General features: G+C 37.8%; 1 protein-coding gene across 1 annotated transcript; it reads right to left on the reverse strand.

The window, feature by feature from the left end:
• Positions 1-1,820: 1,820 nt before the first annotated feature.
• Positions 1,821-12,199, reverse strand: LOC146161314 (phosphatidylinositol 3,4,5-trisphosphate-dependent Rac exchanger 2 protein-like). The gene is made up of 8 exons (XM_083384751.1): positions 12,007-12,199; positions 9,284-9,511; positions 7,713-7,817; positions 7,011-7,124; positions 4,488-4,706; positions 4,005-4,067; positions 3,423-3,508; positions 1,821-2,996 (listed from the first exon to the last, which is right to left on the reverse strand). The coding sequence occupies exons 1-8, from the start codon at positions 12,163-12,165 to the stop codon at positions 2,816-2,818; spliced, it is 1,155 nt and encodes a 384-aa protein (XP_083240877.1). The 5' UTR covers positions 12,166-12,199; the 3' UTR covers positions 1,821-2,815.
• Between the last annotated feature and the right edge of the window lie 4,938 nt (positions 12,200-17,137).

A 17,137-nucleotide genomic window follows, 5' to 3' on the forward strand; every position in this document is an offset into this window, starting at 1 on the left:
CAAATCGTAAACGAACCGGACGTACAAATATCATTCGCGCGAAGCGCTAAAATTTTACGCACTTGCCTATAGTTAAAATAGTCAAAAAGTATTTGTAATGGACTCGTGACTAGTTTGTCCTAAGAAGCCGCGGGCTGGATGAATTACATGGCGAGCCGATCCGGTCGGTGGGCCGTAGGTTGCCGACCCCTGTCATACACTGCTTTCTTTGTGCATTAATCAATCAATGAAATCAAGTTTTTTTAGCGCACATAAGAAATATCTTCCCTGAGAATGTAGCGAAAAAGCTTGATTGTTATTGAAAACATTGCGCCTAAAAATGGCAACCAAACCTCACATGTAAAAATACCCAATAATAACGCAAAGGTGTGTGATTATTCACTTTGAAACGTAAGATTTAATCGTCACCTATAACTCTTTTCGTAGCCGCCAACAGCAAAATCATCGCGCTCGCAACAAATAGATCACTATTTGCGCTCGAGTCGGCCAGAAACACCAAATTTCCTATCGAAAGTTAATCCCAAAGCAACCAAACATCCCGAAAATCAGCATAAAACATCACTAAACTCAAACGTAACAATTCTACTTACGTTTTACTTGCAAACAAATGTTCTCTTTTTTGGTGCTGAAAATATGGCAGCTTTACTATAGTAAAAAACGAAAATACTTTTGAAGTAAGTGGATTCACATCGGTAATGTAAGTTCAAACAAATGCAATTTATTTGAAGCTTAAACCATCATCTGAAATTATTTTTGGTATACTTTGCCTGGTAGCAACAGCATATTTAATCATCGCGAGTTCCTTGTTTTGGAAAGGTCTAAATAAGCTAATGTCACGCTTCTGTTAGCGCACTGCTGACACTATTTTAAATAAAATTAGTTACAATAAGTTTCACTCAATTAATTCAATTATTAGCATATCAAGAACAAAACAAAAAACTAAAACGGGAAGCCGTATAGTTTGGTCGCAATACGTCTGAAAGATCCGCTGTCTTTTAGTAAAAATATTGTATTTTCCTGAGCTTTTACGCAGAACCGTTGCGCTTTTCCAATTTGTTACCTGAAGGATATGTTTTCTTAGAACACAATTGTAATGAAATTACTTAAACGTCAGATTTCGGAGGTATTAGGTAACTCCACTGAGGCTCTTTGTCTTTACTATAGCCCCTTAGCACCAAAACCTATGCCCATAAAATATCATCTCCAAAGAGTGCGGAAGTGTTTTAAGGAGGGGGTGGGTGTAGACAATGAGATAAAACAGAACAAGGTGAATGACTGGAGCTAATTTATCAATATAAGAAAACTTTATAAACACCAAATTTTAAGCAAATGTGAGTACGGCAATAAGTTTTACCGTGATTTGTATCAGTTTTCCTTTTAAAGTTGCTACTGTATTAAGTTAGAGCAGTGCACTACTTTTTGAAAAAGTGTTGCCTTTTTTTTCTGGGTTTTTGCGTTTACCTGTGTTTTATTGCTGATAGTTTTATAGCAATCCTCTGGTAACGGGAGATTCCATAAATTTTCGATTTCACCTTTTCGAAATTAAAAAATGTGATCGTCTTTAAAAGTTATATTTTTATATTTTGGCGAAAGGTTGCTTGTTTTTTTATATTGCCTGACATATAGTTTTATAACTATTAACAAAAAAGAAAATCAATCAATGTATTGTCTTGGTTCGCTATATTTACTGACCTAAAGAGTATTACATAGACATTGCTTACTTTTAGGTTATGTGACTAAATATACCTTCAAATTATGTATCTATCGATCGTGAAATTCACTTAGTTGCATATCAACAATTGTGTTGCTTTGGTGTGGTTCTTTTACAAAAATGAACGTTCAAATATGTAAGGCGATTACGTAACACGGCAATAACAAAAATGCGTTTTTTTTTAGTTTCCAACCTTGCTGTTCGAAAATAGCATTTAAAAGTTGTAAAATAATACAAAAAAATTAACTTAATTTAATAAAAACTGTAATATTAAGTAGCATTGTCGAATCATGTATAGGACAATTAGTGTAGTAATTGTGAAAATCTGCATTAATTCGCGACTATAGTAAACAGCTTTGACAACATCTGCGCAATGCCTATTTACGCAAGACGTGCTTTTATATGGCGGAAAATACAGAGTAATTAGTATCACATGCAATACACTTTGTTACTGACAAAAAAAAAGAAATTGCGTTGCACAAATCTGTCAGGGATTTGGAAAATATAACTTTTTAAGGCAAAATGTTTTATCCACTACGATCTCAAATATTGCACCTACCAACAATTAGCACTACAGTCACACGTATTACATAGCGGTTAACATGGGGTTAACCTTCAGGTTTAAACAGGAATGGTTACGGGAGTTTATACTCAATCGCCTATAGGCCTTCAGAAAGACCCACATAAATTAATAAGTCTTGAACGATTAGGTTTTTGTAATTACTGCATGATATTATGAAGTAAGGTTGTATGTGATATAAGTGTATGCTTATATACAAGCTTAAAGTTGTTAGTGTGACGAGCTTATCATGCGCGCAATGGAACGAAACTCGCAGTTGTTAAACAATGCATGCGAACCACTTAGCTGGCCTGAAATTTATACAAAAAACATTAAGTTGAGGTTGTTCAAGAGAGTTAGCCTACTGCAAAAAGCAGGTTAAGGAGCGTTAAGCAAATACACAGTTTTCCTCTGTGTTAGGCCAGCTCTCGTCTATTACAACAGCGTCGACCGGACCGCGACAAGGAGGTTTTCGCAAGAGCGGCGCTACGGACCAAGTGCGCGCGCGCCGGCTGCCACAGTCCATAAAAATCGCAGTCACTTGTTCACTTGAGCAGTGAGAGCACGGAGTCGATCTTGTCGCGCGCGGGTGAGGAAATAGCCAGGCGCGCTCGCTCCTCAGCCGAGTGCATGAGGTAGAGCTTCCAGGCGATCAGATTCATCCAGTCCGATTTCTCGCCTGGCGTCACAGCGTACATGTAGTAGGTGCGGTCGCCGAACGTGAGCCTTCGAAATTAGAAAGGCATAAGAAGTCTTGTAAACGACTTGGCGTGGCAGCTTTGAAAGCGGTTGGTGCCTTCGTATTTTTATAAGCACCCCGACGCTTGTTTTTCAAAGGGGCTTCTCAGATCTCTCGCTTTGTCCAGGGGTTGTGGGATGACATTATTTTTTAAAAGGTTGCGAGGCACTGAATTATTAGGGTGTTATTAAACGAGGTTCAAAATAAAAAATATATATATAAAACTAGAACAGTAGCGCCCATGACTTTGTTGGTCCCCTTAAACGGGTTGTTATCTACGTAGGATGTATAGCCTAAACTAAATAAACACGTTGCACTTAAAGGATATTTTCATTCGAAGGATAATTTTCTTTGTGGAACAAAGAAAAACAAGTAACGCGATAATGCAGCAGCAATCAATGTACCCAACTTACCCGAAGCAGTTTGGTTTGGATTGCGAACTGTTTTCGACGATCGAGGTACATTGTCGCAAATCCAACGTCGTTAATGCCTTTTCGTCCTATGCGTAATAAAATAGAACGAAGTAAATAACAAATTAAACAAAAAATGAACCATAAAAGTTCATACGCAGTATATGCAGCTTATACATACAAGAATGTATCCTGATAAAATCAAATATATCGCAACATTGTTTTTGTTATTATTGAAGATATCGAATAAACCTATTTTGAGTTTTAATCAGTTCACATTGCATGCCCCGAGCAACCGCACTATTTCGGTAGGGTTTAATTGAGTATAAAAGCTAAGGAGACCAAAGAAGTTGTTCAAAAATATAAATTTATGTTTAAAATTTGCAGTAAATGATCGACTTGATTAAACCTGTCAATTTCACTCCAATTAACTTTAACTTCATTGGCGTAGCTCAAATTTTGGCCTTCGTCCAAGTGCGATAATCTTTTCGTACAGGGTTGCGCTCAAAAAATATCATATGAATGATTGATAACATACACCAAAGCCCAAAACAATTTACATTATAGAAACTATAGATCACTTACGATCGGCTCGTCAAAGTATTTCATTTCGTTGCTTCGTAACGTGAACCATCGGATCTTCCAGCTCTGTAAATAGAGAATATGGTAAAAGTAAAACAACCGAATAAGAGATCGACAAAATGAGTACAAGTGCTAGGTGAAGCAAAATATAAGGTGGCGAAAATTAGACCATTGCGGGTTACCAACCTACAGTTACAGCCAACGGTAAACAATAAATAAAAATGCACCGATGTGGCAGACACTTCAACGCTGGAGGCACGTAACTAGCTCGTGTATAAACCACAACATCCAAAAGTCAATTTTTTAAAACATTGATAAAATTGTTTTGGAGAAGACAAGTTTGCTTTTTAATTCACACTCAGTTCGACTTATTTTCCGCGTTAATAAATCATTGTAGTTCGGCTAAAAAAACAATGAAAAGTCAAATTCAACCGCCCGTCAAAGCAATTTGCTTGAAATTATTACGACATAAAATGGCGTACGAACCTTAACGCTTCCGCCCCTCTTGGTGAGAAAGCCTTCCTTGTTAAGCAGACTGTTCTCCTCCCACTTTTTCTGCATGTCGTCACAGGCCACATAGGCCCTTTGCAACACTTGGGCCCGCTTGGCAGTGTCAATGGCCATCGTGGCTCCCTGGGCGATTTGAATGGCCGAGAACACGTCGTCGATGTCGGGGTGGTTGGACGGGGTGAACACCGCCAGAATCTGTAGAAAATAGCAGTTTGTACCGTAACTCAGTGGTTCTCAACCGGGGTGCCATTTCTAATGTCCAAGGGTGCCGAGAGATATTTGAGAATTTTTAGGACTGATTTTTGCTCAACTCTTACAACGTTTTGTGTAAGATTAGAGTGGAATAAATTCAACTAAAACTTTCTATACATTGTGTGGAGTTGATTTGTTGCTCCAGCTCCGGTTATTGTGACATTCCAGTGATTTACCTAGGGAAAAATCTTGTAGGGGTGCCGCAAGACATAAAAGTATGAGAACCATATGCCGTAACCAGTGGTTTCCAACCTGTTTTACACGTAGGAGAGCAGCTTTGGGATGATGTGAGGAGTTTAGGAAAAATAACACAAGTAAAATATTATCGGGTCTGCCGTAGGTTATAATATCTTGTTGTCACATTACTCAGATAATAACGTAAAATCTGCGGCTATTGGGAGTTTTATTTAAACATGTAAACTAAACTGGAATTGTTTTGTCTAAAACCGCCAGGTGATCCGCGGCCACAACGGTTGAGAATCATTTTAATTCATTATTGTCAGCTGAGGGCTTTGCCGGGAAATTGTAAACAAGCCTTTTGAAAGGAGTTTGCAACGCTCTCAGCACCAACAGTCGTTATCGTAATCAAGTGTGTGCAATATTAAACACGTTATCGTACGGATATTATCACAGTTTGTAATCATTTATACATAATAGGAAAACCTTTTAACGCGACCGCCGACTGTCTATTATCAGATTTAAAATGCATTGCTCCCACGAGCAAATAACGTCCAGCAATGTGTAATATCCGCTTGAGCAATGCGTAGAGTTTCACAATATTATTGTTAGCATTTTGATTTTAGTTTCAATTCTGCATCTGGTATCTTGATATTCGCTTATGTACTGATTTTACACACTGTCAATCATAGAAGCCCTAAAATAAATAAATTAGAAAAATTAATATTCCGTCGAGTTATTTGGGAAGCAAATTTCACCTACTTCGGCAACATTCTAAAATTCAATTTTTTAAATGCCCCCTATCTGTAACGACTTTGGTGTCGTTGAGGAAAAGATATACCAGCCGTTATTTAAATACCAAGCCGTTGATATACCAACAATTGTTGTTGTTTAGATATACCAACCGTTGTTTGACATTTCCCTTGATTTAAATATTAGGTCGGTGCGCCATTACGAAGTCTATAATTGCCTTTTAATAACAATTATTAAACAAGGGTAAAGCGCTTTAGACCGTATCAGTAAAAGGTTGGTTGCACTTTGTCGAGTGAAGTTTTTGTCACGCCCTACATGGTTTTGACATGTCACTGTAACACTGTCCGCTCTATTCGCTTACAAATTGGTAACTATTTAACCTTAACGCGTTGAAATTAACTAAAACCTTTGGGCTTTTTGTCTTTTGGATAAGAAACACAGGCAACCGACCCTAGTTCCGGTTGTTCGTCAAAAATGTCGATATAAGGTTTTAAAGTCGACATTTTGCTTTGGCAGATTTGTTTCGAGGAATATCCATGCGAAGCGGCTTGCTAATCAACCAGCTTTTGTGGTCTATGGAAAATATCGCGAGGGTTCAAGATGCCAACCGAGCTTCGTATAAGTCAGCAAACTTAGGCGCACAGTTTGAAAGGCGGAAGAGATGTTTCACGTGGGCGGTTTAACGAAATAATATGACTGGAAGGCGGTTGCTGAGTTTTTGTTTATGCGGAAGTGCAGGTTCGCACAGCGCTCAAAGTCCAGTGACCATACCGACACCGTTGTATGACTGTCAAAGATGAAATCACGTCCGCTAAAATTTGATGCTTGATCAATATCGTTGTTTGTCCAAATTTCAAGAAACTTTATCCAAATATACACGCTGGCAATATCTAACTATAGCTCGCGTGTAAACTGGACAGATAAGACATTAACCCTGCAAATATCCAAAGCTCCAACTTATTGCTTTGGTATTTGTTTTCTTGTTCTTTTCCACTGCACTACTTTAAACAGCAAACTAACATGCAGTTGCGGGAAACGTAATAAGGTAAATAAATTTCGCACAAATCATTTGTACATCTTTAAATATATGACACAGGCTACCTCGCAAGATCTGAACATTAGAAGAAACTTTGTTATGCGTAATATTTTCCGAAAAAAACGGAGGTACGATATGGCAAAAGAGCCTGATGCTTTAAAAAAGAAACGAACACATGTCGGAAGATTACATTAAGACAAACCAATGTGATTTTGAAAAGGTTATGGTATTTTGCTGAGTACTCGAGTCAGTGATACCACCCAATAAACTTCATATTATACCTTTAACAGCACGCCGAGCTTGCAAATGTGGTGTAGCGGCCTGGCGAGCAAAGTACACAGCATCGTGGCCTCGTTTGTCGTAAATCCCACAAGTGGACCTTCCGTCGCCCATTTCTGGAGAATATAATAGTCGGCGTAATACCGGATCTTGTAGGGACATTGGTCCTCTTGTGAGAACATTAGCCGCGCGCCTGTTTTATAGTTACCCTACATCAATGTGTTTTCACAATTTCCAATCTGTTTTAATAAAACTAATTCTACGACATGAACTGTGTCAAACAATTAGCCAAATAGTGTATAAACCAAACACTGTTTTTTATTCCGTTTTTATACTTAACTGAACTTCTAAAATAGTTATATTTATACCCATCTTTATTGTTTTACACAAAATTAAAACTCGGTATTTATCGTCTTGGCGTAAATGTTTGAAAATGCACAATCGTGGTTAGTCTGACTTATAGCGCAGCTCAGACAGTTGCCGTGCGATAATATGATTTAAATTCCTACTTCCCAAATATCAAAATCTTACAGTACTGCAAGGACAGGCATACATCTTTCATGCGACACGTTTGTATTTGCAGTGTATGGATTTGTTATTTCCACGATATGTTTCTTTACCCAAAAAACTTAAAAAAAAATTTAAATGTAACTGTTAAAAAACAAAATTAGACTAAAAAAGTTAAGGAAACATTCCACACGTACCTTAAGTTTTGCTTTAAGCGTTGTCATATTCAGCAAGTCGGCTGCAACTTGCTCCGATCGAGTGTGGTTGGCGCAGTAGATTTCGTAAGTCCGGAACGAATCTCGCTGCGACAAAAAATAGTTTTAAGTGGGTTTTACGAAGTTGCTTGGTGGATTTCTACACGCGAAATATGGAAGCAAGCGTTGGTCTAATGAATAATGATACGTTAAAAAAAATAAACATGAAGGGAAGACTGCACATAGCGCCAAGCCGACTTGTTCGCCTAAATCTGAGGATGCGGAGTAAAGGTGCCGGACAGGGAACTCGACGGAGTCGGACTAGACCTTCGGGATTTAACTAATATTATATAAGACAGCATGCAGTAGTAATTTGAAGCCGACAATACAGCTCATTGTAAATCTTTAAGTTGGAATAGAATAAGGTGGAAACGAATAGAATAAGGTGGAATAGAATAAGGTGGAAGTCTGAATGGGTATAACGTTCTACTTTTTTCACAACAATTTTAGTTGTACGTTATTGTTTGACGTACAACGTATTTTGATTCAAATGAAGTATTAAAATACTTCATATCGCGACCGGAAAGCAATAAGTGAATAATCGTGCATTAATTTTATTAGAATTCTGCGCGCTGCTAAAACAAACCAACTTAGATTATAAAAATCGTTTCATTGACCGCCCATTGAATGACATTCTGAATGCACTATTGTCTGATTAATTCTGCTGCGGTTAGCGGGCGACAAAATTACTGCAATTAATCGACAAAATCGCGGAAAGCGGGTCAGACAGCTCATTGGTCAAACGCGTCATCACAAAATGCGAATAAACTGGATATGCGTCATTCGTGATGACGTCAGCGTTCCGGTTCTGAGGCAAAAAAACAAAAACAATTGACAGCAATGATCGCGTGTAGGCCTCTACTGACAAATAGTAATCGTTTTTTTTGTCCATTCTTTGTGTTAGCCTTATCGGTTACCATAACAAGGCTATACCTTTCGTAAGTGCTGATTTTGAGGTAACGAATGTTCGACAATTTTAAAATAGTCATCCATTAATCGTCAAAAAGGTATAAGGTCAGTTTCGATCCAATTGGAGTCATATCATATTTTTGACAACGAACTTTTTTGATTTACCAACGTTTTTAGGAGTTTAGGTATTTATAAGAAATTACGAAGAGAGGAGCCAATGTACATAAGTAGCATTTTGGTGAAAAAAATCAATAATCTGCTTTAAACCAATACCAGAAAATATAACAGCATTATAAAAAATAAATAAATATTAAAACATGAACATTTCACAACTCGGCATATTTTTTTATTTTCAAATGTTTCTGCAACAACTTATTCAAATCTTTGTAAATGGCCGGGTTTGTTGAATTCTAAATAAAGGAATCCGGTGGCACTATACGCAAAGACAAATTGTATTTAATTATCGACAAGCTTTCGTACAACCGTGCTTCATCGAGTCAAAGTATAAATGCGACCAACTTATTTAAAAGGCCATTATATTTGTACTGTAATGACACTATGGTGCTGCCCAAACTATTTGCCGGCTTCTCCACATTTCAACTTACCACTTTCACAAAGACTCCGCCTGCTCGCGATTCGGCCATTTTCCGGTAATAATCCTCCGTCGTCAGCTGTCCGCCCTCCTGACTTCCCAGGAGCTCCTCCAGGGCGAAGAGGATCTTCTCGTGGAGATCCAGGACGTCGACGACGTTACCGAACAGCGCGCGCACGTGACCCTCGTCCACTTCGAACTCGATTTGCTCACAGCACTTGTCCAACTCGTCTTTCATCACCTGCGTACAAACTCGTCTTTCAACACCTGCGTTCAGGATGAAAAGGCGATTGACCAAAGCTCATCCAACGATTGGTGCAGCACGAAAACAACAGGGTCGCATTTGGAAGTGAATTGTGAAAAGGAAACACCAAGTTGGACAAATTCTGTATAGCTTTTGATACCTCTTTACATTTGCCTCCTTCCTTTAACAGATAAATAATTAAAACGAAATTTTTACACTTAAAGTTGCATGACCAGTTGTATTGATATAAGCCGACTTGCACATAATCCTAAAACTATACTTCAAAAATATTTTAGTATAATGGACTTGGTTCGTTGACAACAAATGGCAAGACAAGTCAAATAAAGCAGTTGAATCCGGAAAAAAGCAAGGAAAAGTCGTTTCAAATCCTAGCAAATTTTTTTTCATAAAACCTTATTAGTCCAACTCGTCTTCCTTCACCTGCTTTCGTGGTAAAAAGCCGACTGGGAGTTAAGAGCGTTTGTGTTACTTTTGGAATCTATTCCAAGTTGGTTGGTTAAGGACTAACTACAAGCCACTATCACAGGTTTTTGTATTCAATGCCAAAGCTTGAAAATCTAAGAAAATAACAAGAAAGTCGTTTCAAATTCACTTCAAGTTCAAGTCTACTTCATAAAAAACACATGTTAGTCCAAGTTATGTAAGCTTCATAGCTGGAAACAACACAATAATGCATAACTATTGAACTTCAACTATAAAAAACACAATGAACTATAGCCATCATTCGTGAAAACTGTTTTTGTGTGAAAAATAAAATAAAAAGCAACTTGTATTCGCCCATGTCGCAAAACGTCACTATACAAAAATGCCATACACACAAAGTTCGACCTTCTTTATTATGCTGGTAACAAACGTTTTATGCAAGCGGTTATTCCATTTAATGTCAGATCTTACACCATTTGTTTACCATACATCACTTTTTTTCAAATTTGTCAACATTTCATTTTACCCGTATTAAAACGCCAGACCTTCGTGTGTGTGTATAACTATGTATATTACCCTTGGTAGGGTGTATTAATAAATGGTTGTGTATGTCTTCTTTGCTTTAGGTAAGAACCAAATTTGTTTGCACTAGCCTTTCGCTTTTAATGTAGGCTGCCCTTGAATACACCACACGTGACACGCAGTAAATGTTTTGCCCTATGTTCTCAGTTGCTTCTCTTTTAAAAACTGTGCATTCAAAGCTTTCTCTATAGCCATAGGTTATGCAAATTTGCCCCGCCGTCAACCTTTTACGCTAAATGCCATTATAGAAACGCATTAAGAATCACATATCAGCCGGGAAATATGTAACATTTGCTCTCACATGCGCTGTTCCCTCTAAGAAATGTTCGTCTTGAACAAATAATTATTTTAGTGAATATGAATGTTTTAAAGTTGAGAGAGCAAAATCGTAAATCAATTACAAACTCTGCGAATTTGTAGAATTATTTTTCATTAAAGTGTACGAAAAGTACACATTCAATAGTTTGCCCTTGTTTTAGTTAAATGTTAATTGTTGAATCTTGATAGAGAGAACTTGTAGGTTGTAGGCAAGTGGTAATTTCTACTGCGCTTATCTGGTTGTGCTGCAGTGGGAGCACTGTACACACGCCTCCTGAATAGCAGACCTTATACCCAGTCACACGATAGGCGTGCGTGGAAAAAATGTCTCACTCGAGATCGGCGCGCAAATTATTCGCGTCCCGAAAAACTCCTGCTTTCGCACTAACGTGACTTACGGCACGGATTCGCATTCGATCGCGGAGGACCTGTGACTATGTATGACGTACCAGGGGCCCATTTTTCATTTTTTGCTCCAAAAAGGAAACGCGTTGTGGCACAAGTGTACACTCTACGTCACTGCCGGAAAATAAGTTGCAGGGGTAAGCAGTACGTTGGGTGAGTCAGACACGCCTCTGCTGGTAAACGCACGTGTGCGGAACCGTGGTTCGAATGTACCTTTACCAAACCCTTCCACTTTCCAGGTTATTGCAATTCTCAGTCACTTTTCACTAATGGTCAAATTGGATCACACATTGACTTGAGCTATTGCGACCCACACTAGTTTTATTACAAATCAACTACAGATTATAGCATTTGTCTTGAAACTTTTGTTGAAAATACACTTTAGTCAGAGGCAACGTTCTCAAAATTAATTCATCAAAGAAATTGGAACCTCAGTTTGAAATAAAATTTCATACACAACTTCACAACGGAAATGGCGGCATCCTTTTGTTGAGAAAGATTAAGAAAATTACAAAAGGAGTAGCGTTGTTGACGTAACAAGCCGGAAAGAGGCCAATATTTATCAAAAAAAAAACACGCCCAAATACGTCCAGTAAAAACTGATCTAAAGAATAGGCTATAACAAGTAATTCAATTCCGTTGAATTTAAAACACAACTTCCCTAAACCGGGACATGTTGTTGTATTCCAACCGGTTTCTTATTAGGCAAACCGTAACCCTTCTCAAGAAACACATATACTTACATCAACAACGTAGTGCAGGACTTTCACATATTCCTTCTCGTGTTGTACGATTTCTTCTATGACCGAGCACCGGATTCGGGCTTGTTTCCCAAGGTCAGCAAAGGTCGTCGACAGGACCTCGCACGTGGCAGGGCCAGAACCGTTTTGCATGTTTACCATTGACTTAAGTCGCTTATAATTGCCAGGTGTTTGCTAAATTACTAAAAAAAACAAAAATCTGGTAAAAGGACTGTCATATTCTTCCATTTGTGAGCGTAAATACAGTCGTACAACTAATACAGCGATTCACAATGTTTATCAGCACTTGTGTAACTTCCTTGTTTTCTAAAGCTTCTTGTAAAACAGACTAGCTGTCTGTTGTTTACACAAAAACTAGCTATGCCGCCTGTTGTTTAAAGATAAAGGTATTTGTTAAGATTACTGTTTTAAAGTAACATCCAACAAGGTGATAGCATAATACCGTCTATGTACCAAACTAAACATAAAGTTACAACTTGTGGACGTAATCCGATTAAAAGGCAAACCCTAGTGCCGACTCTTAAATTTTGTATTTAGATTATGAAGCAACATGGCTTCGTTTTTTATTACTCTTAGTACTTCCACATAAAAACCCTCACTTTTGTTAATGTGCTAAGTATACTGAAAAGCTATATATCTATTTTGCTTAACTCAAAATTTTATAAACATTTCAGTAGTGCAAATCATAGACTTTACCCTGAAGCTATCTCGCTCGACACTGTTATAATCAATGGCTTATGTAGTACAGACATGATACTGCTAACATGTAACCAACATACTTGCTATTTTTAGAGATTAGCAATAGCGTTACTGTGTTTGCGTATATTTTGTTTCTAAAACTTGCAGTTTCGCTGTGACGTGTCAAATCATAATTTTTTTAAGGATGACTTCACACAACTAAGCGAAATGACACGTTCTAACGATTGACAATTAAGTTGTTATTTATGTTCGTCTGTGTTTAAATTTTTCTTGTGAGAATAGAACAACAAATAGAAAGCTAAGCTATTGTTTTTTGCAAGTTTGCAATCAATATATAGTCAGCGCCCTTGAATACGATTGTTCCAGCTCTCGTATTTTACATTTTGCTGACAACTTATTGGCAAGCAGAGCACTTCTTTGCCAATATACACCGAGGTGCTAAATATTTTTATCATTCCATTATAGAAAACCCCTCTTCAACAGACAATGTACATGGCACAAGCACGTTCAGTCAATCACTGACTATCGACTGCTTCTGGCTACGGTTACCCGGTTTTGCTATGCTAATATACCTAATAGTGCCTGTAGGCTAGTCATGTGTTCGTCATATAGGCTGAAACGATAACATTTCCGCCGCAGAGCGACGGCCGTTGCAACGATTAGTGTTGTTTTCTTTCTAACAGTCATTTGTGCTATATTTGTAAAAACCAACAATAGAAGTATGGCAACCGCTAATTGTTGAATGAACTCTCGCATTGCTGGTTGCTACGATAAGAGGAATTACGTTATGGTGAGGCGAACATCATAACAGGTCGATATTAGTTGGCTGATTAGGGCGGGAATTTTAGAGGCGACAGAAACCACTGGTCTTACCTAAAAAAGATAAAATAGCTAAGCGGGCTTAACAATGTTTATTTTATCCTGGCGGTATATAAATGGTTTCGTTTTAATATTAGTTTAACGGGAAATACCCAACGGTATGCGAAAGGACACTCCTATACTTCCCCTATTATACAATTAGAAGATAAGGTATTACATTTTTAAAAGGTTGAACATATCCATTTACCCTTTCCACCATCCGTTTTGAGGAATTTGATTCGCTACCTCCTACCTTTCGTTGTGGTTAGTTTGGCGTTGGTGACACTAAATTTGATTGAAAACACCCGTCACGCCGTAAACCAAAAACTAGGGGTTTATTTTAGCTGTTGAATTACATGTTAGCGGCCGTTTGCTTCGGTATTCAACTCATGCGTCAGAAAAAAACAATCGGCAGTATTCTGACATATGAGCGCTTTTGTTTTCATAACCTGTTGACTGTCTCCGTTTAAACAAACGGCTCGCGACCACGCTGCACTATTGTTTAGCTATTTTCCTCGAAGCATAGGCATTTGCCGCCACCCACTCGCAAAGGTAGTTTCCTGTCTCATGCACAACAGCAGAACAATTGGAGTGAGTAGCGAAACGCGTCAGGTTTTTGTGGGCGAATACACGTTGCAATCGTGGCGACGCGGCCTTCTTCACGCTTTGTGCTCTATATGGGATTTCGTCATCGATTGAACTATATTTCTGCGCGGTTATCTTAAGGAGAAGCCACGAAAGGGATTTAGACATTTTTGCTGGGCACATGTCAAGAACCAACCTAAGTTTACATGCAAATCGCCGTTTGAGAGAGATCGCACGGTGTATGGAAATACGCCAGATTGTTCTCACCAGAAGTTAAACAGACGGTTAAGGCTACCATTATATGCAACATTCAACACAACATTATACTGTAATAAGTCAAGTCAGGCGCATAACTATAACATGATGACTAGTATTCATTTATTTACAGAAATTAGTTAACACGTTATAAAACAACTTGCTTTAGTCGAACATGAACGTTTAAACTTTTTCGAAGCGAAACTGATTGAATTTCGAAACAATCCTTAAAACACGACCGACGGTCGTTGGTATAGTCTACGTTAAACGAAAAAGTCAAGCGGATCGATACTCTGGTAAAAAATGATCTTCAGCTGTAAATAAAGCAAACAATAAGTTTTTACATATCAATAGAACGATTTTTATACTTATCAACATGGCAATTAAAAAATGATAAATTTGGTCCTAAACAAATGTTTTTGACAAAATTTTGGTCTATTAGCAATACATTAATTTACGCATTTTTAGAGTATCGCACTTTTGTCTTTGCGTCGTTATAGTCATTTATTTTTGATTTTATATCATACTGACGATCAGTGGAACACAAAATTAAACCAGTTATTTTTTACGTTTTATGCAAGAATTTACATTTTTTTGCTAAGTCATATCAAGCATTTTAACACTAACAGTGTTATAATGACTTAAGTCAATGACTTGACTCTAATTAGATTTTAGAAAAATACTTGACTTAAGTCACTGTTTTTAAATGACTTGACTTGGCTCACGTCTTTTGGGCAAAATTGCTTTACTTGTCTTGAGTGTTTTGGACAAATCACTCGGGTTAAAATAATGTGTGTTCATTAAGCATGTTTTTTTTTTATAAAATTGGGCTATTTATGCACAATTGAACATAAAACAATTCACTTGCTATATGCTACGTTTTTGTCGTTTTTTTATTCGAGTTATTGGTCATGCCTACTTTCATAGTTTATTTCCTAATTTTTATGTCAAGAATGTGACGTGGAATCGTCCTGCTTTAACAATAAGCCCGCTTATAGACACCTTTCGCGGGCAGATTAGATTAAGGTTCAATCCGGATTGAAAAGTAATCCGTTCCAGGGTCGTAATTACATGGCGCGAAATTCAAGCCAGCTTGAGTGTACAAACTGCACTGATATGCATTATTACGTAATATTCCAGTAAACCTCTGACGCACAACCGATTTTTCGGCTTAGGTCCTTACGGTAGCAATCTATTGCTGCTTGTTCGTTTTTATAAACCTAAAATTGAAAAAAAAACAAGAATTAGTTGAGTTTGGTCTGCCGCAGTATGTTTTTGACTGTATAGTGCTTCAGTTTACCTGGCACACAGAATATAAGTGCACGAAAGTTAAGCCTATGTGTGCTGGTCAACGCTATATATACAAGGCAGAGTGGACAAAATAAGGTGATGAGATGTACCAAACATGACTAATGAAAACTGTATTTGGCGCTGGCCTAAAATCCTAACACAGCGTTGTGATAATTATTGAAGCAATGTACAATATTTGGGTAAGGGTGGGCCAAGTATTACTATTTAAACCTACCCAAACCCGCATCCTTTGTGGATTCTAGACCAGCCCCTCTGTCACAAATTAGTATCTAACGAGTGTATGTAATATTCTTTTCTTATGCGCTAAACTTGTTGTTTTGTTTAGGACTAGCCGTTCGTGTTACGTCATAAAGCCCCAAAAGTGGCATGATGTTTACTGCGTTAAAGCAGGTCATTCTACATTAAACGATTTCATTCGTCCGCAAAACGAACAGATTAAGCGGCGAACGGATTGAAAACCACTCCTTTTGACCGATTAAGAAACGAGAGAACTTAATTCATTCCAACACCAAAACGAGAGAGAATGAATTAACGAATCAGATTCGAATCCAGCTTAAACGTGCATATGAACCAGGGAGTCGAACCGGAACCGAACCGGAACTTTATGAACCGGTTTTGGGTCAATTTTATCCCAACCTGAACCGAACATGAACCATTTTTTGTAAAATTTTAAGGAGCCGAACCGGAACTGAACCGAATATTTGGAAAGAACATGAACTTTAACCGAACCCAAACCTGTAAACAAAAGCGGTTCACTCCAGCATGACGTCACAACCTCTTTTCACAGATTTAAGTTACGACATGTTCGAAATTTTTTGACAAAAATTATGTAAAACAACGTTGATATTTTTATTTTTCAGATATTTCAATAATGAGTTGCATTTTTCAATACGTCACGTAACTTAGATTAAATGACTTACTATCAAAGATAATTCTCTATATACATTTATTGACCCACATTTTATAGATTTAACGCAACTTATATGATATCCGAACCGGAACTTTTCGAACCGGTTTTGAAATAACGATGGTAGAACCGGAGCTGAACCGGAACTTTTAAACTGCTCGAAACCGAAACCGGAACTGAACCGGATTCCGAAAAACTCCTTGAACCCGAAACGAACCTGAACCGAAAAGGTCAAACGGTTCGACTCCCTGAATTATAAACGGGCTTAATGACTAGACTGAGACTTGATTCATTTTAAAATGACATGTTTACAACGCTGCATTTTAATCGTGTGAAGAAGGGATGTCCGATGCTTGTTATTACATTTACACAATGATGGATAAAACTTTGGCAAGATCCAAAACAAACAATGTAGGTAAAATAGAAACGTCAAAGGCATATTTGTAAGGCTATTAGGGCCAAAATCGCTAGCCTCCTACCAACAGCATCGGTTATCGG

Source organism: Ascidiella aspersa, chromosome 3, assembly GCF_963924565.1.
Source record: "Ascidiella aspersa chromosome 3, kaAscAspe10.2, whole genome shotgun sequence".
Lineage (NCBI taxonomy): Eukaryota > Metazoa > Chordata > Ascidiacea > Phlebobranchia > Ascidiidae > Ascidiella > Ascidiella aspersa.

What these genes read in the sequence shown, in the direction of transcription:
- LOC146161314 (XM_083384751.1), bottom strand. Translation starts at nt 12,165, where the DNA reads ATGGTAAACATGCAAAACGGTTCTGGCCCTGCCACGTGCGAGGTCCTG. An exon ending in TCCTGCACTACGTTGTTGAT is followed by an intron (nt 9,512 to 12,006) that starts GTAAGTATATGT and finishes GTTTGTACGCAG; the next exon opens with GTGATGAAAGACGAGTTGGA. An exon ending in TCCAAACCAAACTGCTTCGG is followed by an intron (nt 2,997 to 3,422) that starts GTAAGTTGGGTA and finishes CTAATTTCGAAG; the next exon opens with GCTCACGTTCGGCGACCGCA.